Source organism: Ictalurus punctatus, chromosome 9 (genome assembly GCF_001660625.3).
Source record: "Ictalurus punctatus breed USDA103 chromosome 9, Coco_2.0, whole genome shotgun sequence".
In the NCBI taxonomy this organism is placed as follows: Eukaryota; Metazoa; Chordata; class Actinopteri; order Siluriformes; family Ictaluridae; genus Ictalurus; species Ictalurus punctatus.
In genome coordinates, this window is record NC_030424.2 from 13,580,001 (window position 1) to 13,607,755 (window position 27,755).

The 27,755-nt window shown below is 37.1% G+C and overlaps 2 protein-coding genes across 3 annotated transcripts in view; one reads left to right on the forward strand and one right to left on the reverse strand.

The window, feature by feature from the left end:
• The first annotated feature begins 391 nt into the window (after positions 1 to 391).
• impg1b (interphotoreceptor matrix proteoglycan 1b) lies at positions 392 to 24,804 on the forward strand. The gene is made up of 17 exons (XM_017477038.3): positions 392 to 922; positions 6,918 to 7,136; positions 7,588 to 7,754; positions 7,859 to 7,884; positions 8,374 to 8,399; positions 8,485 to 8,528; positions 8,619 to 8,747; positions 9,263 to 9,321; positions 10,488 to 10,990; positions 11,186 to 11,865; positions 12,275 to 12,364; positions 17,372 to 17,576; positions 17,666 to 17,876; positions 18,890 to 19,075; positions 19,175 to 19,358; positions 20,291 to 20,374; positions 24,453 to 24,804. Exons 1-17 carry the CDS (start codon positions 853 to 855, stop codon positions 24,537 to 24,539), a joined length of 2,970 nt encoding a protein of 989 aa, XP_017332527.2. The 5' UTR covers positions 392 to 852; the 3' UTR covers positions 24,540 to 24,804.
• A 94-nt stretch (positions 24,805 to 24,898) lies between these two features.
• Positions 24,899 to 27,755, reverse strand: part of myo6b (myosin VIb) — a 40,181-nt gene continuing 37,324 nt past the window's right edge. For both annotated transcript variants that reach the window (XM_053682645.1, XM_053682644.1), the window contains exon 32: positions 24,899 to 26,377. In XM_053682645.1, coding sequence (XP_053538620.1) covers positions 26,178 to 26,377 — 200 coding nt within the window. In that variant the 3' untranslated portion in view covers positions 24,899 to 26,177. The remainder of the gene's footprint in view (positions 26,378 to 27,755) is intronic.

The following is a 27,755-nucleotide window of genomic DNA, read 5'->3' on the forward strand; positions in this document are numbered from 1 at the left end:
AATGTATAATGTAATTGTTTTAATGTATAAAATGAACTCATAAAGCACTTGAATTCTGTGTGAATGTCACTCAAATATAAACATTAATATCAGGAATATGTTTGACTTATAGCCAGTTGAGTGATAGAATTGTCCAGCAAATGCTTGTTTGAGATTGAAATGTTGAGAACAGAAGCAGTATGAAAACAGACAGGCAGACACACACACACACACACACACACACACACACACACACACACACACACACACATATATATATATATATAATGTCCAGTTTCTATCAGAGAAATAGTACACTGTCACATGACACCGAGATCTCACATCCTCTTGGCAGCCAGCAGAGTTTGGAATTTGTTGAATAGGCTGCTTTGAAAAGAAGAAGACAGACAAAACAAGAGGGGCAGGGGAACTTGCACTAGTCTGGTTAGGACTGAAAATGCCTCGATTATAGAGTTTTGAGAAGGTGACAAAAAGGATGAAGATAGTCTGCCACATGCAAGCCAGCATAATTAGGTGCAAGTGGGTGGTGCACAGATAACCTCCAAACAAGAGTCTGTGTTTTTCACCTTCTCACTTCTTCTCATCCATCTTCCACACACAAATGGCTACATTCAAACACTCTTTTGTACAGCCTGTGCCAGGACATACCCCACTGCTGCCCTCAAGGATCAAATCTTCACCCAGGAATCTGCACTCATCGATCAACTTTCCTGCAGTAAAAACCTTTCGTGGAAAAACCTTGACACAGTGTTTGTGGAAACATTCATTTTGCAATCAGTGGATTTAAGATAAGTCACTACAGCTCTCATTTTTAATAACTGACTTTGACTTTAGAAGAAAATAGAGACCTGCATGATGGTCTTTAAAAGAGGACTATTCCTCACCTTGTTCTTGTTTACCCTCCAAGCCAGCAGAATCAAAGGTAAGTTAGCAGTCAGGAGGAAGGTGTAAAGCTGTTTGCAGAATGGTGTTTGCTTGGCTTATTTGCACCCTGTCTCAAACTTTAATAGAAGCTTAGGAACTGTGCTCCCAGCCCATAAAAGATATAGCACTGAGTTTTTAAAACATTTATTACATATTCTACTGTTATCACCATTCCTGTGCCTAACCATATAGCTTTTTCTGCATGTTGTGATCTTTGCAATGATGTAAACTCTGCTTTTGGCTCCTTTCACAAAAACTCCATCTCACACATAGTGTCACACATAATCATGGCATATGGCAAATTTTATGAGTTGACCTGCCAGGGCTTGTCCAGTCATCTCCTAACTATGTAACTTTTCTATTAGTCTCACTGTTAATATTGAATAAGTCATAAACATTACTGCTGGGTGTTTAAGGACATAAATATTCAGAACACAGAGAAATTCATTTTAACCTAATTGAAGACTTCTCAGTACAAACACAACAATCACGTAATGACAGTAGCCCTTACACTAAGCATTTGGTTTACAATACAATATAAGCCTTGCATTTGCAATATAAGCAGCTAAAAACTAATGTTTGCCCTTTGCTATTCTTTAAGTCAAAATGGTCAAATATAATGCAGAAACTTTTATAATACATTTTAAACAAATTTCATGTGCTTGTATGGTTCTGCCTTTATGTTTGGGCATTCCATTCATTAGCAGTGTAAAACAAAAGGCTATTTGTTTGAGCTATGTGAGACACTAATCTTTTCTGGCTTGTAGCTGTACTATGGGGCAATCAAAGCATTCCCAGTGATTAACGACATTTAACACAAATGTGGCTATGGCAGGAGTATTCGACTAAAACTGCAATCGCAGTTTTATTAAGATGTAGGAAGGTAAATCCAAAACAATAGGCAAAAATGTAGTCAAAAACAAGCACAGGGTCAGGTGATGAGCAAATAGGCAAAATTAGGCATAGACAAGAGCCATTAAATACAAGGACAAAAGCAGGATCAAAACCATTAAACATGAACATAGATGAAACAGCTCGGTAAGGTTCAGGTGGCAAAAGACTAAACACAATACTGTATTTTGCCCTGAACAAAGACACACAGGGATTTAAATATACAAACTAATCAAATGGGTAACACGGAACAGCTGAGACAATGATGACACATAAGGGAGACAACCAATGATAATACAGGGTAAGAGACAGGAGAGAGACCATAACAAAAACACACATGGAAACATAAACAAAACATGACAAGCACCTTCCAAAGCTCCCCCTAATGGTAGTCCTGGGCAAAATGTCTACAATGGAACCCAAGATCCAGAGGCAGGCATTGTCTCTCACCTGGGCTTCTACCAGAGAAGCTGCGAAGCTGACATGGGGCATACTGGAAGGAAGCAGGTGATTGGTTGGCAACAGGTTTTTCCAGGGTCTGGTGGAAGAGCGGCGACTTGTCAGGGATCAGGCTTGGGAGGCTGTGCCATTGGCCTCAGGTGTGAGCTGGTCTTGGGAGGCCTTGTAGTCAGCCTCAGTATGGCATGCGAGGCAGTCCCATCAGTCTCTGGCATGAGCATTGCTTAGGAGGTTGCATCGTCTGCCTCGGACATGAGCTTGGCGTGATGGGTCATCCTGTTGACCTCTGGCTTCAGTATGTCATGGGCTTGGTAGGTCATCTTGTCGACCTTTGGCTTGAGCATGTTGTGGAAAGATGTGACGTTAGTCTCTGGTGTGAACATGGCTTGGGAGGTAGCGTTGTCTGCCGCAAACTGAAGCAGGACATGTGAGGCCGTCTTGTAGGTCTAGGGCAGGATCAGAACTTGGTAGACCATGCCGTCAACCTCTAACTGTAGCAGAACTTGGGAGGCCGTGCCTTATGCCTCCCGCAGGAACAGGACTTGATAGGCCATCTCGTCTGCCCCTGGTAGTAACATGGCTGGAAAGACCACCTCGTTGGTCTCAAACTGGGGCTCTGGAAATGAGGTCACTATGTAGGCCTTTGCGCACGCTGTTAGCTCTTTGGGCATTTCATGTACGCTGAAAGCTCTGTGACACTACGTATGACTACGTTGTTTCACCTTAAGCACCAGAACTGGGTAGAGTAGCCAAAAATGTTAAAGTGCAAGTAAAACTACTTATAAAAATAATTACTCAAGTAACAGTAAAAGCAATAATGTTAATAATTACTTGAGTAAGAATAATAAAGTATCTAATGTGTAGAATACTCAAGTAGCAAGTTACTGTTTACTACAGATCTGATTAAAATGAAGGGAAATTCCTGAATCTCAGACTACACGGAGAACTGTAAGTTACACCTCTCTTTGACAGTTTGTTTGTTCTCTTTATATGCTAAGGGGGAAAAAACTTCCTCTCACTTTCAATGTGTGTTTTTCAGAGTCAGAAGAAAGGTCTCTTTAGTGTCCTAAGTTATTGAAACTGTGAACTTAATTGCCTACTGCCTGTAAACTGTTAGTGTATTAAGGATTGTTCCACAGGTGCATGTGCAATAATTGTTTAATGTATTTATTTTGCAAACTGTTTTTTTGTATATTTAAATTTTGTCATGCATTCTTAAAATTCTAGTATGCATACTCATTTTTCAAGTATGCATATAAACTTTGTGTCCATACTTAATTTGTGTACAACCTTTAAAAAAGCATACATATTTTGCATACTTGTTTAGTATTTGTATATATTTTTACTGATTTGTACTTTCACATTTCTTTGCTTAAAGACTTCTATGTACTAGTAAATTAATCCACAGGGTAAGCTGGTTAAACATTAGCTGGCTCCTGCAAGTCTGACCAGGATGAATAAATTGGATGAATTAAGTGTTTCAGCATGATTCAGATGCTCAAACTGACATATAAGGAATAGTAAAAAAAACTAAGGTTTGAAGAATGACTGCAGTGGTGAGTTGGCATAATGGGTAGTGTTATTACTTCATGTTCCAAAGGTTGCAGGTTCAGTGTTGAATTGTGGTCACTTCTGTAGTGTTTCACAGTTCCTCCTGGACTTGTGTGGATTTACTACAGGTTCTCTAGTTTTCTCCCACCTCTAAAATTTTAGTATGCATACTTATTTTTTACGTATCCATATAAACTTTGTGTCCATACTTACTTTGTGTACAGCTTTGAAAAAAGCATACATGTTTTGCATACTTATTGTTTAGTATTTGTACATATTTTTACTGATTTGTACTTTCACATTTCTTTACTTAAAGACTTCTATATATCAGTAAATTAGGTTGATGTTGCTTAGTTAACAAATCCATAGGGTAAGCTAGTTAAACTTTAGCTTGCATCAACTGCAGTGGTGAGTTGGCATAATGCAGGGATGTCCAATCTTATCCGCAAAGGGCCGGTGTGGGTGCAGGTTTTCATTCCAACCAAGCAGGAACCACGCCTGATTCCACCAGTTTAATCAGTTGATCTTGGCTTTCAATAGACTCAGGTGTGGCTTCTGCTTGGTTGGAATTAAAACCTGCACCCACACCGGCCCTTTCCGGATAAGATTGGACACCCCTGGCATAATGGGTAGTGTTATTACTTCATGTTTCAAAAGTTGTTGGTTCAGTGCTGAGCAGTGGTTGCTTTTGCACTTTTGAGTTTCATGGTTACTCCTGGGCCTGTGTGTGTTTCCTACAGGTTCTCCAGTTTTTTCCCACCTCTTGAAAACATGCCACTTAATGGTTTAGCTAAAAGTCTGACTTGTGAGACTCTGACCAGGACAAATATGTAGATGGTTGAATGAATTGTTTCAGCATGGTTTTGATTCTCAAACTGACATATAAGGAATAGTAAACATCTAAGGTTTGACCAATGAACCTAACCAATAATTAGTTTTGGATGAAACCCTTGGAACAGAAACATATGCAAATAGTTTTAATCACATTTCCATGATATCAGTGTAAAGATATGCATTTAATAAAACATGCTGTTAACAGGGAGTGTTTCCTTGCCACCATTGCCACTGGCTTGCTCAATGGGTATCAATTAACACACTTAAAATCTGTATCCTGTGTTTATATAGTTCTGTAAAGCTGCTTTGAGACAATGTCCATTGTTAAAAGTGTTATACAAATAAAATTGATATTTGATGATGACGATGATAGATAACAGTTCTGTTCCCCGTGTTATTGGCCGCCATGAAAGAAGTAGAGCTTCCCCATGTCCAAAATATCACTTTTACCCCTGAGACTTACGGATGTAGATTAAATGTTTTGCACCTCGCGATGTGCTGCAGAGGTCGGACACAACAACTGCTCATGTTTGTAACGTCCTGGAGAAGGAGAAGAAGCTAGCATGTCAACACAAACACACACAGAGTGTGTAATTCAGGATTTTCCTTGATTTTAATCAGATTCAGATCCGAAATAACTAGTAACTTGAGTAGTCTTCTCATTGTATACTTTATTACTCTTACTCAAGTAATTATTATTATTTTTTACTTTTCACCACTACGTCGTTATCCCCACTGAACACTTGCTCTATGGGGGTTCAGCTCTACCCGACCAGCCATCCTACATGATGGAGATGTGAAAAGGAAGGTGTGAAAATGTCTTGGCCAAAACAATAGCAAGAATTTTCCCATAACCCTAGGCCCACGCAAACCCAAAGTGTGGAGGCCATTCCACTGAACTACCCAAAAGATATTTCAAATGAAAATGCATGAAACGTTTACAAAAACAAGAGACTGACAGAAAATTCAGAGACTCTATTTGCAAGCCTCCAGAAGGATGGCAGCACCAGCAACCTGATTTATTACCTGAATAAACCCCATGCATGGCACAGGGCCATGATTTCAAACTTTCACTCTGCTGAAAGAAAAGGCATCTATGGGGGTTTCCAGATAAAAAAAAATTTTAAAAATAAGGAAGACACAACAACTGTCAGCATCAACATATAAAAGTTGTGTAAAATATAAATAAAAACAGAATGTAATGATTTGCAAATATCATAAATCTCATATTTTATTCACAATAGAACATAGAAAATATATCACATTTTAAAACTGAGAAATGTACAATTTTAAAGGGAAAAATTAGGCAATTTTCAATTTGATGGCAGCAACACGTCTCAAAAAAGATTGGTGAACCTCTGCCTATCGTTACTTCTGAGAGACTCCGTCTCTCCAAGATACTCTTTTTATACCCAAAAATTATACCATGTATGCAAGTTGTAGGACACTCTTGTATACTGTGGGAAGGATAACATGGGCAGTATTACACTGTTCATTACTGCTAGCCTGTTAAATTTTCCAGTGCAGAACTATCTAAGCACAAAATGCATATTATAATTTACTGGCATCAATTATTGCATTTGCTTGTTAATGAGATCTGTAACGAATCAGTAGAATGCTACTACTATGTGGTACATTCATCATCATCATCACCAGGGGACACCCTGGATGAGGTGCCAATCCATCGTAGGGCACAATCGCACACACTCACACACCTATTCATACACTATGGACAATTTAGAGATGCCAGTCAGCCTACAATGCATGTCTGTGCAAGAAGCTGGAGTAACCAGAGGAAACCCCTGAAGCACAGGGAGAACATGCAAACTCCACACACAGGGCAGGGGTGGGAATTGAACCCCCAACCCTGGAGGTGCGGGGCAAATATGCTAACCACTAAGTCACCGTGCGCCTTCCCCCGGATGCTATAAATCTTAAAAAATGAAAATGACGCTCATACTGAACACCCATTCAACACACTTATTACTGTTTGACTTTATGGTATACAATTATTGAAGTAATGATTTATAATCCCACTATCTGGTGTCACCCAGAAGAGGATGGGTTCCTTTTTGAGTCTTGTTCCTCTCAAGATTTCTTCTCAGGAAGTATTTCCTCACCACTGACACCTCTGGCTTGTTCATTAAGGATCTAAATAAAAATCAACATACAGATTTCTGTACAGCTGCTTTGTGACTATGTCTATTATTAAAAGCTATATACAAATTAAATGCAAAAAAGTGTTTTCTTGTCTTCAGACCTCAGTAGGGACCATTTACCATGGAACAGAAATGTCAAATACAGGCATTTCTACGAGGCCTCACAAGCTGCCAGGCATCTGTCAGCTGTCCGAGATTCACTTCTGAATAAGCTTCGAGTGAAGAGATCAGCACTATTCAGTACAGGGGTCATAGTATGTCCTCAGGAGAACATGGCAGAGGTCATCGCCGGCCACAAATCATACTACAAACTGAGAGGTTGGACATCACACATTGCAAGCTATGAGAGGGACAGAACCAAAGTTAGGGCTAAATTTGTCTCCACCAGAGCATCCCCTTGTAAATGATATTTAGCGTGCCTGTCATCAGAAGCCTTCAGGGACAGAAAGCTGCATTAACCAAGGCCAAAACTGCAGCCAAGAACCAAATTAAAAGTAGATTTTTAATGAGTTGATCTTTGTCACTTTTTTGCCTTTTAGATTTTTAAAAATGTGATATTCCTTTAGGTCAGAGTTAAGTATGCAGTAAGAAATAAATGCTTGAGAATAACAAAGGGAAGTTAATTATTTTAAAATATTGTAATAGTGGCATTGTTACTATTAAGCAAACCTCACAAGAATTTTATATAGATGTTTTTGCCTGCTGTTGGTATATTACATGTACAGATTATAATGATGGTATTACTTCCCATGTCTCTGATATTAAATAGTCTGCCAGGAAGCTGTATGGGAAGCCTACCAAATTTTCCTGGACAGAGTACCTGACCCTACAGAGTTCCAACAGTGGGTACATGCCTGCCAGACAGACTCAATGTGTGTAGAGGACTTGGCCCATAATTTCAGCAGCACCCAGGAACACCTTGACATGGTGGCCAGGGTGAGGTTGTTCTAGAAGATAACATACATGTATTAACACCAAAAATATTTGATATCATACAAACACATAATATGTATTATATTGGTTATTTGTGTTATCCACAGAGAGTGAGCATTCAAGATAACCAAGAGTAAGTATATAATATTTATAGATACATTTAGCATTGTTCTTACGCTCTTCCAAGAATAAGATACAGTTTGATAAGCCCAATATATTTTGTCTCATTTCTCAACATTAGACTCTCAACCTGGTCTATTTAGAATGAATCTTGAAGGTTGCATGTATGAATATTTGTATATATTTTGGGGGACAAAAGAACCAACCCTCTAATAGACTGTCCATGAAAAGGTACTACACTGTAATATATAGAGTACAAACAGTGTATGTCATTTGGATGGAGCTTATTTTTAAAAAGGTTAATTAAAACTTAAAGGCCATTGTTATATCTCCAAAGGTAAATTGTTTGTAACCAGTGAACCAGAAAAGCCCCCTTTTCAAACTATTCTTGTCAAAATAAACCAAATGAATGGAAATGAAAGAACTGAAATCATAATTCTACAATATCTTCCTAAACGTGTTCATGTTTCTTTGTTTGTTTTTTGTTTTTTGTTTTTTTCAGACCCACATCTGTACCAGGCGAGAAATGTATGCCCAACCTACTTATGGAACATGAGTTGACTTTTCATATCTAGTAAAGGTTATTAATTAATTAATAATATGGAAATTTCAGGTTCGAAAACTCCTGAAGAGAAAGTTGCCATGGATTCAGAAAAGGTATGAACTATTCCATTGTACTATATAAGTATACACTCTGATTAACATAAATTTTAAATAAACTGTAGCCTGATTTTTGATTGTCTGAAGACCAAGGTCTCAGCTGTGGAGCACATAATAGACTTCAGTGTGACTGTGAAGGACACAGACTACAGTCAGATACAAAGAGACCCTGACAACTTGCAGAATCAGGATTCCCTCCACCGTCTTCATGAGCAGGTGAGGTCAAACGTTTAGCATTTTGCATTCATTTACTGTGTCTCAAACAGTGAGTTGTGTTTTCCATAGATAACATCCTCCAGTCATCTCTCTTATTTTACACTAATTGTCTTATAATTCAACATGCTTTATTTCTGTCAAGTACATTTTACAGTGTTTATGGGTTAATAGCTAATACTTGAGATTTATTCTTGTGACTGCAAGGGCATGGCATTGCGAAATCCAAAACAATTTTGGTGAGGGAAAGGAGCTCACAGAAAAGAGGTCAAAAACCTGCAGGGAAATAGACAAACTAGAGATTTGTAGAAATAAATATAGTCCAGTCATGGCATCTAATACATTTCTAGACAGCCTGTCTATTGTAAAACAAACACATTATAAAAGATCATATACAGTTCAATGTGCCATGCTTCTATTAGCTTATGGTAAGGTATAATACTTTTTTTAATAAATATTTTTTTTAAGTTGCATTTCTGTATCTGAGTCTTGATGAGATGTTGTTTGCACCTTTGCAGATGCTGCAAATGTTCAACAAACTTGCTGGGTTTAAGGAGATTCGACTGCTGGGAATTCAGTGAGTACGGCCCATCCAGAAATTACTTTCTACTGATTAATAGCACTCTTTCTTTTCTGCTTCTGTTAGAGATGTAAGTACAGAGCAAATTATGCTCTGAAGCCCTGTGCTCTGTTTATAAAGGGACCAACTAAGCTAATTCTAATCTAGTTATAATGGACTGCATGCTAACTCTGCAATAACTGCAGTAAAGCAGTATGTAATATGTACATGGATGGTTATTGTCCAGTCTAGCTAGCAAGTAAACAGACTTGTCATTATTGTAAATATACAGTCAAGTGCAAACACATTCTGTAATGACAGCATTTACCTTTTTTTTTTTTTTGTGAATGTGTGAAAAATGCAAACTTTCCCCCTGTAACATCAGTCATATGTTTGCACTCTGTCCCAAACTGCAGAACTTTTGGAACTCTTTCTTTTAAACTATGTCCGACGTTCTTAAAATCAAATTGGATGTCTGTCCTTTAATTGCCATCTTTGGTGTTTCATCTCAGCATCAGCCTCTGAACCATAAACAAGCTAGTGTTGTGGCCTTTGCATCATTACTTGCTCGGCACAGAATATTGTTCTCTTGGACATCTCCACAACCCCCCACTATATCAGTCTGGCTTAAAGACTTAATGTTCTTTTTAAAACTTGAAAAAATCAAGTACAACATCAGAGGCAGGGGTGACTCATTTTGGGGAAAATGGCAACAATTTATTACCTACTTCAATGATGTACGCATCCTGGAGGTGGATTGAGGAGCGGTAGACGGAAAACACTAATTTTTAAAAGCACTAATAACACATTTTTGTTGTTGTTGTTGTTGTTGTTGTTGTTGTTGTTGTTGTTGTTGTTGTTGTTTTGTGTTTTTCTTTGAATGTTTGTTTGTTATTGTTTTTTGTTTCCCCATTTCTTTTGGTTTTGGCTGTGGTTGTTTTGTTGGGGTTGTTGGGTGTGGTGTTATAATGTGTAAAATGCAAATTTCCTATAAAAATTCTATGATCAAAAAATAATAATAATTTTTAGCAATAAGACATTTTGCAAATGCTCCTGAAAGTAGAGTATGTTAAGATATTAAGAGTGGAAAAAATGTCAGCCCAAAAGCAGTTCCTTTTCTAAATGTGATATACTGTTAATGTATTCCATTTGAACTAACAATTTATCTTTATACAAACGAGCAGTCCAGGAAGTGTTGCAGTGCACTACGCCGTGGTGTTTGAGACAGAAGTAGACTCTACAGGAATAGGGCCCTCAGAGACAGTTGGAGAATCTGGCATAGAAACAGCCCTGAAGGACATGATATTAAAGGCCCTGAGGGAGGATAAATCCTTGCCTTTGGATATTCATTCTCTCAGCTTTGAACCAACTACACAAAATCATTTAAAAGACCAACCAACGGACAAACCAAGACATCTACCTGATGTTATTAGTAAGCAAGCAGCAGTTGCCATCTTTGAGGAGAATACTGAGACAATTAACACCTCGGAGGAAGAAGCGGCTCCTAATAGAACTCAAGGGAGGGAAAAGGAGGCAATAGAGAGCACATTTCATACACAGGAAACATGTAAACATTTGCCTACTGTAACTACATTGGTGACTATTACAGAGCCATCTCCACCTGAACCAAGTCGTGGCCCTAAGCTAAAGGAAGCTGAGGAACAAAATCTAATCACTAATGCTGAAGGTAATACCTTATTTATGTCTAAAATAAAACTACAATACAACTTGCAGGACACAACAGTTTGTCTCCTATAGCATCAAACAAATCAAAACGTTCATAAAATGCAAAATGAAAAAAATTATATTACTTAGATTTTCACTGTACACAATCTGATGCATATTGAGAGCCTCTTTCTTATAACATTGCTTTGTTTTGAAGGATATAAGAGGAACACTGCTTTGAATTCCCCCTCAAAGGTGTCTGAAGTGGAACAGGCACTTGGAAATGAAATTGCTGCCATGGCCAGCTCACTGAACTTGAACGCCATTAAAGCTGTAAGAGCATCTACTTCAAATCAGTATTCAGAGAGTTTAGTTGATGTATCAGAAGCTTCATTTAAAGAAGAAATATCAGTTATGCCATACTTTGCTCCTACTGAGGTGCCTAATACAGAGGACACAGCAGGCGATACCAGTGGGGCTATGGATGTTTTTTCTCAAACTCCTGAACTCAGCAGTTTTACAGGGAGCTCTGAGCTACCAAGCACAACTCAATCCACAAAGTTAATAAGGTTCTCTTTAGAACAAAGGACTGAAGGTACCATTCAAACTGTACCTTCTGTAGACTCTTTGCCCTCAGCCTTACTTGGAAATTTCTTTGATAAGGAAGGACAGTCTATCCAAACCCATTCCTCTCATCAGACTAAAGCATGTGACAATCAGGACATTATTAAAGGCTTGCCATCTGAAACAGACAATCCACAGACCTCAGTCCACTCTCTAGACAAAGACGTTGGGGTGTTCTTTAGTTTACAGTTTACCAACATGATTTTTTCAGAGGACCTCTTAAATATGAGCTCACCTGGATACAAGTTTCTGGAGAATACATTCCTTGAACTAGTAGGTAGTCTCACTTTTTCATTGTCTATACAACTAATTCGCATATTTCTGTGTTTGCACAATGGACATTTATTTTGTCAAAGGGCATTAAAATCTTATAGCTACAAAATTACATTGTTCTTAAATATTTTCTTTCTTTTAAGTTCAGAATTGTTTTCTGTAATTTTTCTACTTTAATTTAATGTCACCTAAAGAGTTATAGCTGAAAACAAATGAGCCAGGCCTTCAGGTCCTTATAGGGCTGTCCCATATATCTATGTCAAAACATACAAGCTAGTTATGATTTCATTGCAGAACTGGTAGATGATTAAATAGAACAAATATGTGGATTAATTGAGAGCCCTTTATGACTAGGTCCAGAAGCACACATTTTTGCAAAGATTACATTCATGTTTTATCAAATTTTCAGAGACAATCTTCTGAATCCAGTAACCTGCCAAACCGAGAGTCTTCCAGTAAACAAACTGAGAAGGAACAGCAGACAATAACCTTAATACCGGTATCAGTAAACTTTACGAGTTATTTATCTCATATTCATTATTGCTAACAATTTTAAGTAACCTAACCTTATTTGTGACTAACTAAACTGAGTGAATTGTTGATTTGTTACCATTAACAAAAGCTAATAAACTTACAAAATTTTAAAGAACAAATTGTAAACAAATTTGTAATGACAAAACTAAAAAAGAAATAGATGCCTAATGTCAAATGTTGCCCTTTCACTAACCCCCATTATGCTTTCTTTTTGTTCTTTACCTGAATTATTTTACTTTTTTTAGTGGTCTGTTTGTCTGTATTGTATTCAAGGAGAGACTGTGTTCTTTGCTGTTTTTTCTTCAGAGATTCTATCCATCAATTTTTTATCAAAGTGCAGTGCCATTATATATTTCATAAGTCAAATATTTTTTTATTTGTTATAGCTCCACAAAATTTTTTTTTTTTAAAAATTGACAGATTTACTGTCTGCAAATAAGAGGTGATGTAAACTTAATTATATACACATTGTCACTATTCTGATTAGTACAATTGCTGTAAATTGCCAATTGACAAATATTATGCTAGCTAATTAGCTAAATATTCTTGCTAATCTTCTAAAATTTTGAACAGTCAAATAAACAGTCATTATTTGCCTAATGTTGCACATGCTATCAAGTATTAAAAATATTATCAAATGGCTTAGATCAAACTGACAGTTTTACTGAATAGTATGCTTTAAGATACTATTTCAGCTGTGACTTTAAGGCACTGATTCCTGCATAAAATTCTTCATAAAAAAAACACATGTTGTCAAAGTTTTCTCCTTGTTTTCTTCTTTTGACATGACAGTAATTCTCTGCATTTTTTAAGAAAACCTTAGTCAGCGCTCTAAATTTATTTCATGTCAGCAAACTCAACCAGCAAATGATTGGTCTGTCAGTCCAATGAGACATATACTATATGTCCAAATGGATGTTCACATCTAACCATCACAATCATTATGTGCTTGTTGAACATTGCATTCCAGAGTTTTGCCACCTTTTGCTGCTATAACACTGTCCACTATTCTGGGAAAGCTTTACAGTATATTTTGGATTGTAGCTGTGGGGATGTTTGCCCATTCATCCACAAGAGCATTAGTGAGGTCAGGTACTAATATCAGGTAAGAGGTCCTGGCATGCATTAGATTTTCCAGTTCACCACAGGGTTTTAGTGGGATCAGTGGGGTTGTGGTCAGGGCTCTGTGAAGGCCAATCAAGTTCTTTCACATCAGCCTTGACAAACCATTTCTTTATGGAGCTCGCTTTGTGCCCTGTGCATTGTCATGTTGGAACAGCTTTGGGCTTCTTAATTCCAGTGGCCATATAATGTATATTTATAGAAAAATAACCAAGCAACATGCAGTGTTGACACTAGATGAGCATAGTGTTTTAAGTGAGTGTATGCTGTTGTTTCCTCTTAGTGACACTATTACGTGCCAAGTACTATAATACAATCTATTCCAGTACACAGACGCAAACTTCATTCCCAGTTTTAAAGGGTTCCATACTAATACAGTGATACAGTGTTGTGTTTTGGGTACTGGGGGTGTGAAAATTAAGGCTGATTTTGTGAAGTATAAAATGTAAATATGGCCAGAAATACTATACTGAAGAGTAGCAATGTTAATTTAAGACTCACAAATGTATTTCTGGATTTTGGGGCATAAATATAATAAATAACAGATTCTAATGGCTATAGAAGACTTTGGATTTTATTTACTTAGGTGTATTATACTGTATGTCAGCCAGAAGCTGTCAAATTCAAGCACAGAGACTTTTAGTTATAATATAATATAATTAGTTATATAATCCAGTATAAATTAATACGATCCCCTCCAAAACTATTGGAACTGCAATGCCAATTACATTGTTTTTTCTATACACTGGAGACATTTGGGTTTGAGATCAAAAGATGAATTTGAGATGATAGATCAGAATTTCAGCTTTCATCTCCTGTTACTTACAATAGACGTGTTAAATAACTTAGAATATAGCACCTTTCATTTGAACCCACCCATTTTTCAAGTGATCAAAAATAATTAAAAGATAATTAATCTTTAATAATGCACGTCACATGAAGACCCAGCGACCTTGTTTATGTGTAGCAAAAACAAAAGAACTACCCTTGCCATTCCAATACTTTCAAAGTGTACTGTGTAAGCACAAGCATTGTCCTGGCAGTTCATTATTTAGACATATGCAGACAGAATTATGCAGAAACATCATAAGAACTCTAAGAAACTAGAACAAGAATCAAGAAAAAACTATGATTGTTGCAAAGGACACGATTAAGTATAAATACATTGACTAGTGAGACATTATGAGACTAATTACAGTAAACAAGTCTGAATAATAATTAGGGCATGTATTTAATTATTACATAGTCCTGACAAAAAGTTATTGGGGCAGCATGGTGGCGTAGCTCTAGGGTCAATTCCAAGCAAAGTTAGGTGGATTAGCTACAATAAAAATACCCCAAGGTGTGAATGAGTGTGTGAATGTGAATGCTGCTCTGCGATGCCCTTCAGAGTGTAATTCTGCTTTGTGCAGTGTTCCCAGTGTTCCCAGGATAGGCTCCAGATCCATTAGGACCCTGACCAGGAAAAAGTGCTAACTGAAGATGAATGAATGAATGAATGAATTAAAAAGTTATTGCATGGCTGAGACCAAGATGCATCAAGTACATAAGTTGACATCATATCTTCAGTCAACTAATGCCCAGTTCAGCCATGAAACTCTTTTAGAGCAATGATAGGCTCCCTTGACGCTGTGCAACAGCCTATCAACCATGCTTTCTTCGCTACTACTATGGGTAGTAGCAGCAGCATGTTTCTCTTCGTTCTGTGTCTGTCCAGGACTATCAGAGCAAGTATTTGTTCTCGCTCAGCAGCAGCAGCGTAGCAGATCTAGTCTGCCAGACAAAACCTATTTACACTCAATCCCCATCTATAAATGCTCACAATTTGACTCGGAGAGTTGTCATCGCTGAAATATTATATCTGAAATGTGTCAGAGTAGAACGACATCCAGTTTAAAGGGTTACCAAAGTCGTGGCACTGTATCGTGTTTTGGATACTGCTGTGTGGAGATTAAGGCTGACTATATGAAATGCAAATCTAAACATGATCTAAATGATGTGGTATTCTAAAAATATGATCTGTATGTATCATTAGCTACAGTATATCCATTTATACTGGACAAAAAAAAAATCACATTGTATGGTAGTAATTTTTTTTTTTAATAAATTAATAGGTAGATAAAAAAAAGAAACTTTATAAGAAAGTTTTCTGAGACCACAATACATAAATAATCTAGGCAGATTGTGAAGCAGAGGGTACATGGTATAGGAGAGCTCCTCCTGTGCAACATGGCTCTTTGCCTTTGAAAGACTGAACTAGAGAGGCAAAATAGTTATAACTCATAAAGCAGATTTGTATGGTATACAGGGACTTGCTGAGTAAAGATAACAAAATCCACACTTCATTTCACACAGAAAAAAAAAAAAAAAAAAAAAAAAACCCTAACCGTACGTGCAATAATTTTGTAAGATTTGATAAACAATACAGAGATACCAATTTGATAACATTGTTGCCATTTTTCACTTAATTTCTTACTTTTTTCCCACTATCTTCTATTTTCTATGTACCAAGCAATGTCCATTCTTTGCTCTTTCTTGCTAATTGTGAATCACTAACATTACTGCGAATCATACTGCATGCAGGGGTGGTAATACTTGTACTTAACTGTACTTTGTTTATAATTTGCTTGAGTATTATTAAAATTGACTATTTGTACAGTTACTTAATTACATTTCTAAGAAAAAATGCTTTTTGCTCTTTATATTTATATTTAGACATTCAAAGTACTCATTGTAAACCATGAAGGCCACTGACTGTATGTAATACAATAGAATGGGATCCTGTGCTTTTAATTTATATTTCAGTTTAAAGCATCTGAGTTCATCAATCTAGAAAAAACTATAATGAATTAATTTAGTCGGCTACTGTGACATTCTCATGCTACACAATGTAGTTAATGCTATAGCTATCCGTGTGTGTCAGAATATGGATAAGACTTGAGCACCCCTGACCACACCGCAGTAAAAATGTTTTAAAATGAGGTGTCTTATTTGCTTTCCTAGAAGGCATGAACTCCATTTAATTTGAAAAAGCATGTTAAGGTAAGTGTAGCCAATTTGCTTATATTGATTATACTTAACTAAGTTAGCCTTTCTGCATTGCTAATGAAATAATAGACTAGCATTGATTCCGGTAGCTAATATAAAGTAATTGGCTACACAGCAAGTCAAATTCTAGCTAATAGTTGATATTGGTTGGATATACACTATACAGTATATTGGAAATTTTAATTCTAATTAATTCATTAGCAAACAACGTAGTCATGCATATGACCCAAAAACATACAGTACACAATATAATTTTTGCACATTATCTATGCTTTCACTTATGTATAATTTCTCAGTACTTTTCCCTGATACACAAAGTGGTAAATGAGTGATATACAGTAGTATACATGGTACACATTTACAATTAAAAATGCCAGCCTAGAATATATACACAAACATTTCTTTTTAAGGAACAAAAAGTATCAAAAGTACAATAGTTAAAATTAGTCTCTAGCTCTCTTTATGCAGGACTGCAAACTTGTTTGAACTGGTGTAAATGCATCCTCTCCCCAACACCTAATTTTCACACAAGAGAGCTGCAGACAGAATGATGCAGAAGTACTAATCAAATGCAAACACCTTTTTTTGTACCAACTAATACAATTGAACTAAAAAAAATAACTTTATCTCCAAGCATGAAATTACTAATCAGTCATGTGGCAATTAACTTCTGTGTAGCTCAGAGAAAAATCAAAGAATGATTATTTGTTGCCATTTTAGGAAAATTATAGAGTGTAATATAATCAAGCGTATATACAGTTGATCCATACCGCTGACAGATTTGCTACTTTCATTCCTTCAGTTGCTCCAATTTCTGCAATCCAATCTGTCCGGATTTAAGGAGCTACACATCCTCAACTTCAGAAATGGCAGTGTGGTAGTAAACAAGAAAATGAAGTTAGCCAAGCCAGTGGTGGATAATATCACCAAGGCTATGCACTGGACTCTTGATGATTTTAGTAATGCTGCCTCAAAGAGAATGGATAGTGAAATTGACATTCAGTCAGGTAAGTAGGTGGATGTCTGTATTACCAATAAATCTTATATGGTTAAAGGCAATACAAAGGCAGTGATCCACCTTCTTGGTCCCCTCTAGTTGATCATGGTGATCCATGCAAGTACATGGATTGTAATGAGTTTTCTCACTGTGTGGTGAACAAACTGACCACTGAGGCTGAGTGTCAGTGTGATACTGGCTACAGCACAGTGGATGGTCTGCCCTGTCAGAGCATCTGCAACCTCCAACCCAACTATTGTCTCAATGGGGGAATATGTGAGAACATACCAGGACAAGGAGCCAGCTGCAGGTAAAAGTTTTGAACCACTGAGTCACTCTGCTCAAAGTACTGAATTTTTTTTTGTTTTGTTTTGTTTTGTTTTAAATAATAATATCTTTCTTTTACTGTATCAAGTAGATCTAGTCCACTGGGTTGGGGGGGCACAATAGATTAGTGATCATCAGTACATTTACAGTCACAGTATAATCCAGTCATTATTTAACAGTAATCACATTATTCCTGTGGTCATGTAAAATCGGATTAAGATTATCATCTGATATCATGACCTCTAATAAAGTCACCTGGATTTTAGCCAGGCAAATTTGTTATTCACTGTACTGGTAAAGAAAAAGGTTCATCTCCATCAAGGGTACTTCAACCAACCAACAAAAATGTATGAAATATCTGTATATCATAAAATAAAAATCATGTATTGTGCATGTTACAAAAATAAATTCAACCATCACAAATGTTGTCCTGTTAAAAATGTAGTGCAATAGATAGGTTCAAGAATGCAAATATACTACACTCTCTCTTATAGAGATCATATGTGTAGATATATGAATGTGAATAGAAAACTATTAGGAATTCAGCCTCACTGTGTTTCAGAGGAGATTAAAAGAAAATCTCCAGTTTGATTTTATTTGCTTAAGAATCTTCTGATGTTTGCATAAGTTTCTTTAGTTAGAGAGGATATGGATTGTAATTATATGATTTTATTGTATTTTCTTTAGGTCTTTTTTATGTTGTATCTGAAATTCTGAGTTACAAGCAATGCTTGAGTTGTAATTACTCATTTTCTCTACTTTTATTATTTGAGTAGATTTGGATGAGAAGCTTTACTATTTATTACTTTTCCCTGAACCATTAGATTATTAAGTAAGAGTACTTTTACCAGATAAGGTTTATAGCACCCCACCTCCAATCATGAGCAGTGGTGACATTACGTAAAAAGAAATCTGATTACTGAATGATGCGTGTAGCTTTACTTTTATTGTTTACTTGTTTGGCTCTAACAAGTCTAACACTGAAACTGTTTCCAGATGTCCTGCAGGTAAATATTGGTACTATGATGGAGAGCACTGCAGTGAGCTGGTGTCTGTGCCAGTCGACCAGTTCATATTTGTACTCTGTCTGATGGGAAGTCTCACAGTGGTGTGTGCTGTGATAGCCCTGTTAGTGTTCATTAACAGGAAGTATATACGGACCAGAAAGACAGTGACACTAGTGTAAGACCAATCTGTCCATAATCTATAATTGTTTATTACACTGGTGTGGCCTGTCTCTGTTCTGTTGTTTTGGTGTTAAAACTCTTCTGTGCATTACAGGCATTCACAGTCTCCTCTGTCTATGGAGGGAATTATGAGAGTGAATCCAGTCTTTGAGAATGATGATGGTATCTTGACTCATGTGTCCAGCATCAGCTCTCCCTCAGTCACTGACTCTGGCTCATCTCAACCCTCTGACCAGGGCTCATTTTACTCATTGGAAAACATGCACCTTAGTATTGAGGTAAAGTGCACAGCTTAAAAGCACTTAACTAGATAACTAGATCTTTCTAACCAACTCAGTGAATTACTGCATTTTGCTTTATCTTAAATGAACTAACTCAGTACATGGCTGCTGCCATGATGGTGTTCAGACCATACAATCTTTAGGTAATTAATATAGTATAACCAGAATGGTTATTATACAATATAGATTAATAATAGTGGATAATATAGCACTATACTTTAGTATAGTAAGTAAGTAATTTAAAGACAGAAATGTCTAATACACCAATAAACCAAAGATAAATATTCATTTTCACCCAATATGTACAGCTATTTCTCAGTAGAACTTGTTGAAGCACATGTAGAAGCATGATAAAAATTCTCAAATAGGTTATATCATTGTGACAACACAGTAAGTGAGCTTTTCTGACTGTAATCCAAAAGCGACCTTATTATATCAGGATGTCTTCAGGAGGTGAAATAATTAAGGCTGTATGAACAGGAAATGAAATATTACCAGTTATTGACTGTCCTTAGTTATCTGAAGAGACACATCCTGCATTATTATACTCCAGTGTATCCTTACAATTAGTTTTAGTGACACCATCAACACTGTTAGATACAAGGGAGGATAATAATGCACGTTTTTTTTTTTTTTCTTTTTTTGTTGCAACAAAATCATTGTCCAGAATTAACTTATATGCTACAACAAACAAAATCTTAATTTGGAATAACTGTGCATTAATACATTTAAAGTGCATGTACAACATCTTTTGCCTCCATTTAGATCTGTCCCCTACATCTACAAATAACCAGCAGCTCTTTTGCAGCTTGTCATGTCTGTCTAGACATGTTTCTTGTTTTTGTAGCCAGTACAATTACTTTCCAGCTTGTCTATTAATAAATATACCCTAAATTTGTAATCATGGCAGCCTATGATTATGTTCACAGATTCCCAGGCAACTGTACACAACAAGATCGGAAAAGTTAATATCAGAAATAGTTGGTTTCCACCACTGCATACCACATGCCGAAGTAAGTTCCAAGTTTTCCTAAGTAAATACATTTATTCTCTGTTATTCACTTATATACAGTTGTGAAGATCAAAAAGAAGGTTAGAACGTTGTTTCACAGGCCTGCTGCTGGAGAACTCTGTTCATTAACAAACCATTAAATTTCAAAAATTCAAGTACATATTTCGATTTTTTTAAGTGCTATAGAAAAGGCAACTGTTCCCATAGTTTAAATGTCAGTGAGAGTTGCTTAGGATGTCTGTACACCAGGAGGTGGGAATCACTTAAAACATTGACCAGTAATCACCTCAGAGAACAGTTGCACAAACTTTTTTTTCCCCCACTGGTATTCTGACAAACTGCCACCTTGGGTTGTTCTTGCGTGTATACTCACCAGGGATTCCAAAATAACAGTACATGCTCACTAACAATACATACCCATTACTGATTCCAAAATCCCAAGTGAGCATGTTACAGCATGCAGAGGTGAGAGCACTGCTGAGGTGACATGCTGGTTAGTTTTTAATGTGGCCACAAATGAATATAGTGAGTTTTTCATAAGTATGTTGCTGCTACAACATATTAAGTTTTTGACTCCAGTTATACAATTAATGATTATCACTTTGGCATCTTGTAACCACAAGCTACTAATTGTGTATTTATATATTACCTCAATATATAAATACATGTCATATAATAACACTACAAAGTGTGCATGAGATGTTGTTTGATACCCTATGTAATGCACTTAGATGGGTAGCACAAAGCCATTTGGGATTCAGCCTAAATATAATCTTAGTCAGAAAGAAGCTAGTCAACATTAACTATATAACCTTTGCTGGTATTATTAAACATTCTCTGTTCAACATTCTGATAAACAGCAACTTGACTGGAGCGGAGTGTTAGCTCTGGTGTGTCGGAGCAATTAAAGTTGACATCTCCTCTCACTACTCATCAAAGAGAAGTGGTCTTATGCATGGAAGCTTTTCTGCATGCTCACCTCACCTCTCTATACTCACCTGTAGCTCCTTCTTCTCTCAATTCACAGCTCAGCAAAGTCTTTTCAGAACCACACACACACTACTGGGGTTGGGGGTCGATTCCTTCCTCTGCTCTGCATGCTTTCCATGTGCTTTGGGGGTTCGCTCTGGGAGCGCCGGTTTCCTTCCCCAGTCCAAAGACATGCGTTGTAGGCTGATTGGCATTTCTAGTGTGTGGAATATACAGTCACTGAGCACTATAGGAACACCTGTACAGAATACCTACTCATTCATACAATAATTTAATCAGCCATTCATGTGGCAGACATGGCAGAAAGCTGAGGCTGCAGTGGGCACAGGCTCAACAAAACTGGACAGTTGAAGACTGGGAAAATTTAGCCTGGTCTGATGAATCTCAATTTCTACTGAAGCACACAGAAGGCTTGGTAAGAATTTGGTGCCAAGAGCATGAATCCATGGACCCAACCTGCCTTTCGTCATCAGTCCAGGCTGGTGGAGGTGGTGTAATGGTGTGGGGAAGGTTTTCTTGCCACACTCTGAGCCCATTAATATCAATCAATCCTCGCTTGAATTTTTTTTATTTGAATTTTGTTGCTGATCATCTGCATCCCTACATGGCCACAATTTACCGTCTTCTAATGGTTAGTTCCAGCATGATAATACACTGTGTCACAAAGCAAAATTTGTCTCAAACTGGTTTTGTGACCATGACCATGAGTTCAGTGTTCTTCAGTGGTCTTCCCAATCACTGGATCTGAATCCAATAGAACACCTTTGGAATGTGGTAGAATGGGAGATTAGCGGCATGAAAGTGCACCTGAAAAAACTGCAGGAAATGCGTCAGCGAATAATCCAATACTTTGAGAACAACATTCCCCAAAGACAAACTGGTAGGATTTTGGGCATTTCAACTTCTACGATGAACAATATAATTAAAAGATTCAAGGAATCTTTTCAAATCTCGGTGGGTAAAGGGCAAGGCCGAAAACCATTTCTGAAGGCGCGTGATCTCTGATCCCTCAGATATCACCATCTTAAAAACCATCATGAGTCTGTAATGGATATCCTGACATATGCTTGGGAATACTTTGGTAAACCTTTGTCAGTCAACACCATTCGCCGCTGCATCCACAGATGCAAGTTTAGACTTTACTATGAAAAGCAGAAGCCATACATCAACACTGTCCAGAAGCGCCGCCAACTTCTCTGGGCTCGGTCTCCTCTGAGATGGACAGTAGCACAGTGGAATCGTGTCACCACAGTCTGCCCGGATTACAAGCACATGGTTGCGTAAGCAAAGTGCGCAGTGCATGGCCTGCCTGCACTCCTCACCTGTCTCTGATTGAGAATGTGTGGCGCATTATGAAACACAAAATAAGGCAACGAAGGCCCCATATAGATGAAGAAATGTACAATGAATGAATGGAGGAAAATTACATTTGATAAACTTAAGCAACTGGTGTCTTCAGTGCACAAAAGCTTAATAAGTGTTATTAAAAGAAAATGTGATGTTACACAGTAGTAAACAGTCGACTATCCAAACTTTTTTGGAGTGTGTTGCAGTCATCAGATTTGAAATGAGTGTATAATTTCGAAAATAAATTAAATTCACAAAGTAAAACATCAAATAATATGTTAATAATGTGTTTTCAATATAGCACAGGGTAAACTGAATTTTCAAATGGCTCTTTTTGGGTTTTTTTTTTTTTTTGGGTGGGGGGTGGGGGGGGTTGGCGGGGGGGAAGGGGGTTGCATTTTCCATTTCGGAATTGGGGTTGTAGTATAGATACTTCTTGCACTAATAAAATATTAACTTGTCTCATATTTGACCATCATAGTTTGATCAAATAAATGTATTTCAAATGGTTTTATTCTGCATGTCTACGAACTACTAATGCTTAACTTGGAAGTGTGAAGTCTACTTTATTTCAAAAAGGCTGTGGATGACTATGTGTCTGGCAAGGGATCTCCAAATTATTTGAAATACATCAATCCACTGTAAGGAAAATTACACTGCCAATTTGTCCAGGACTGGCCCTCTCAGAAAATTCAGCCAAGAACAGATTGTCTGATGCAAATAGAATTCTCCAAGAACCCCAAAATTAAATCACAGGATCTGCTAATAAGTCTTGTAACTGTTGGTGTCAAAGTGCATGCTTCTACAATCAGAAAAAGATAAATTTGAGCTTCATGGGAGGTGTGCCAGGAAAAAGCCTTTGCAAGACTACAGTACAGTTTGCCAATGAGCATATCCGCAAAGATCAGGCTTTTTGGAATAATGTGCTCTGGTCAGACGAATCGAACATAGAGTTGTTTGGCCACAGTAACAGCCTCATACCAACTGTGAAGCACGGTGGTGGAAATGTTACTGCATGCTTTGGAGTTGCTTCACTGCCTCAGGGACTGGACAGCTTGCATTCATTGATTCAACTATGAATTCTGCATCATATCAAAGAGTGCTTGAAGATAATGTGAGGCCATCTGTCTGAAAGTTGAAACTGAACTGAAAGTGGACCTTTCAACAGCATAATGATCCTAAGCACACTAACAAATCCACCAAGGAATGGCTCAAAAAGAAATGTAGAGTTATGGAATGAATTAGTAAAAGCCCGGATTGGAATCCCATTGACATGTTGTAGGGGGATTTGAAACAGGCAGTACATACAAGAAAACCCTCAAACATCTTGCAGCTGAATGAATATTGCATGGGAAAGTGGTCAAAATTTCCAGCAAGCCTGTTGGACGATTATGCAAAACGCCTACAAGAAGTTATTTCTGCTAAAAAAGGGTCAGTACTAGCTTCTGAGGCCAAGGGTGTACTTATCTATTGATATTTCTGTTGAATAAATGATTGAAAAGGCTAATTTTTCCTTGTGGTTTTGTTCAAGTATATCAACTTCATTAAAAGACACTGTTTGAAAGATGACCAAATGTTTGCTTGTCAAAAAAGCCAACCATTTCCATGGGGTGTACTTATTTTTTCACGACTGTATATCGAGGACATGATATGTTAAGAACATTCTGTCCTATTTCTATTCATAAAAAAAATCATGAATTGTGCAAATGTTATTCTCAATGTTTATTTATTATTATTTTCAGACATGGAGGCTGTCTAATGAACACAGGAAGTCATGTTGTCTTCTGAGAGGATCTGACAGTGATGGGTCTGAAGTGACTGCGCTATGATGCCAATTTCAGTAAGGAGCAGAGAAAAGAAAGCAGAGCATTGTTTGTGACTTGTAATGTGTCAAGATGTACCCTTGTTAAAGGTTCTTTTTCCCCCTCACAGTGAGGTATTTATATACAATTGGATACATTTGATGGTATCATTATTGCTATTAATAGACTATATTTTTTAGACACTAATATATCTCCAGTGTCCAAACAGTGTTCCATTTTAGTTTTGTTTTTTTTTCTTCATTCTCCATTTTTTAAATTAGATTCTGATAATGATAGTAGAGCTAATAAACTTGTATTGGAAAAAGTCTGGCTTTTGCATGGAAATGTTTCTCAATAATCAATTGTGTTGACACCAGACCAAAACATACAGGATAAGGATTTTTTAATTTTATTTTATTATTCACTTTTACGGAGAACAGAACAAAAAATATTAAAATAAAATAAACAGCTTTCACACCAATGAACTGCTTGTGTTAGATCTGACTTGTGGTTTATGTACTTCATAAATGTTTTTTTTTTCTTCTTCTTCAAATTCAACCAGCAGGTGTAAAATATGCACGGACAGTACAAACATTTTGTAGGTAATGGATTTATTCAAATCCAACAAAACCACTGGATTCAAGTATTTTAATCTTTTGTGTCAATGAAAACATTCTAATAGAGGAAACATAAGTCAGACTGAAAATTTATAAGCAATCAAAATTTGTGGGCAACTACAAATCAGCTCTGAGGAAAAAAACTGCATGTTCTTTAGATGGTAATAGACTTGTCACCTCCACATTATGAATGTTTTTATAATCCATATTAACGAAAGCAATTTTGTGATTTTGAATGTAATGAGACTACTTGCAGACACTAAAGTGTTCATTAATTTGCATATTAACAAATATGTCATTGGAAGCCTACCAACAGCAGAGATTTCACAATAAATTATTTGTATCGAAAATAACATTGTAATATCTCACAAATATGCCCGAGGCAGTATTTGGAATCATTTCTAAAGTCCAATAAAGTGCTTTCAAGAACAAATGCACTCTAATACACGAGTCACTAGATTTATTTTCGTTTTTTTCTTCAAAGCGCTCAGGAGCCGTCTGTGGAAAAGGTCTAGGATTGATATTGCTATAATATTAACAATGATGTACAAAATATGTACTGAAATGTACTGAAAATGTACTCCAGGGATGAAAAGATTTGCAAGCACAATACCAAAGCAGAGCACAGAGTATAATTACAATACCCACAATCTTTAATAACAATGGAAACGACACAGTGATGATGTAAATAACTTAAGTAAATGGAAAAAGATCAAACTCGGTGACCAACAAAATACCCCTTAAAATAAAAGACAAAACTTTAAGGCATTGCACAGATCATATTTGTATGAATATGCATGAAAAACGCTAATCACCACAGCAAAATTAATATCAAGCAAAAACAAATGAATTGACAGAAAGGTCATCATCTCAAAAAGAAGGAAATCAAAATCTACATTGGTCATATGAGCATGTAAATACTCACTGAGACAGAGAGGTGCTGGTCCCTGTGTTTAAGCTCCGGTGCACTAAAGACGTAGTATGCGTCATTACAGATAGTACAGACAGTAAGGACTGACAGAGAGCTACAAAGAGCTGAAGCTGCTCTTCATTTGAGCAGATTCTGGAGCATGGCTGTGGCGTAGGTGGGCCGAGCCTGCTTGCTCTCGATGGCGTTCTTTAGATACTGGATCCCCCCGCAGCGCTCCCAGATCTCCTCAAACTGGCGAGGTAGAATCTCTGCTCCACGTTTCCGCGTCAGGCCTGTCTCCTCCAGACTCAGCTCACACATCTCCATATCATCCTTTCCTAACAACACAGCACAGCACACATTCTTGTACACTCATTCTAGAAAAAGTACAATCAAACAGTACGTCAATACATGTTATCTTAAATATCACATCTAACAATTTAAAGGCATACTGCAGCATTTTACAATCTAACCTTTATATTTGACATCTGTACAGTTGGGGTTGACATTTGGGGTTGAGATTAAAAGATGAATGAGATGATAGATCCGAATTTCAGCTTTCATTTCATGAAATTTGTATCTAGATGTGTTAAACAACATAGATCATGGCACTTTTTGCTTGAATGCACCCATTTTTTAAGTGATCAAAACTATTGGAACACAAGAAGACTCCAAGAGCAGAATTATAGAAGCCATACAACAACATGAAACCCACTCAACAAATTAGCAGTAAGAAACAGAAGGCCAGATTGGATGTGGGATGGAGTGGAAGGTTTGAGACTGGACAAGTCAATCACCAGGCCTTAAGCCAATTCAGCATGTATTACACCTCCTGAAGAGGAGACTATATGGAGAACCCACTGCCCACCCCCATCCTGCCATACTTTTAGAGGGGACTGCATGTAATTACCACACACAATAGAAAAGTTTCCCATTCATTCAAAACCTGTAATATAACTCTAAGGCTAAGTGCAATCAAAGTGTGCAGTGCAGTCAATAAACATTCAGGCAAAACATGTTTGTAGAGCCCTTTCACAAATTCTTTAGTCTGAGGCTTATGTAAATTAAGCTCTTAATTTGTGTAATTCATTCTTCCAAAAGGAAGATTTCTTTTTCCACAGGCTTTACGCATTTATGGCTAATCAGTGTAGAGACAAAAACACAGCAGTGCCTCAAGTTCTGCCGGATCTCACACGAATACAGCAAAATTTTATGGAAAACATAAGCAACCAAAATCAGTTTTTAACTGTATTGTTCCTGTTCAAAAATTGGATAAAACTACACAAATATAGCTTTGGTAAGACATCGCCATGTCTATGTCATCCCGAGCCGTTTATTGCTGGAGTTTCATGGTATAGTCAGCTCCAGAATTATTGGTACCCTTGATAAAAACTGGTTTAAAAACTGTTTTTGTGGTTCATCCATGTAATCTGATACTAAAAATGAGAGAACTAGAACCACTGACTGAACTAAATCATATGTCACAATTATTGACACCCCTGAAATTAGTAGTTTGTGCAACAGCGCAGAGTCTTCTTGATGAGACTGAAGAACACAGAGCAGGAGACCAGTCCTCAATAATGAATAGTTCCACATCCTCCAGAGATCCTCTTTTGTGGACTTTCCTCTTCATTCATTTAATTTAAAACCTCCTTCTATGGAGCTGCTCCGGCTAAGGGATTTTGGTCTCTGTATTACCTCATATTAATACCCCAG

Bases quoted from the DNA above. Each gene is read 5' to 3' on its own strand.
- impg1b (XM_017477038.3), top strand. From the start codon at position 853: ATGATGGTCTTTAAAAGAGGACTATTCCTCACCTTGTTCTTGTTTACC. The intron at 9,322-10,487 runs GTGAGTACGGCC...ACAAACGAGCAG, and splicing joins ATTCGACTGCTGGGAATTCA to TCCAGGAAGTGTTGCAGTGC. The intron at 10,991-11,185 runs GTAATACCTTAT...TTTGTTTTGAAG, and splicing joins TCTAATCACTAATGCTGAAG to GATATAAGAGGAACACTGCT.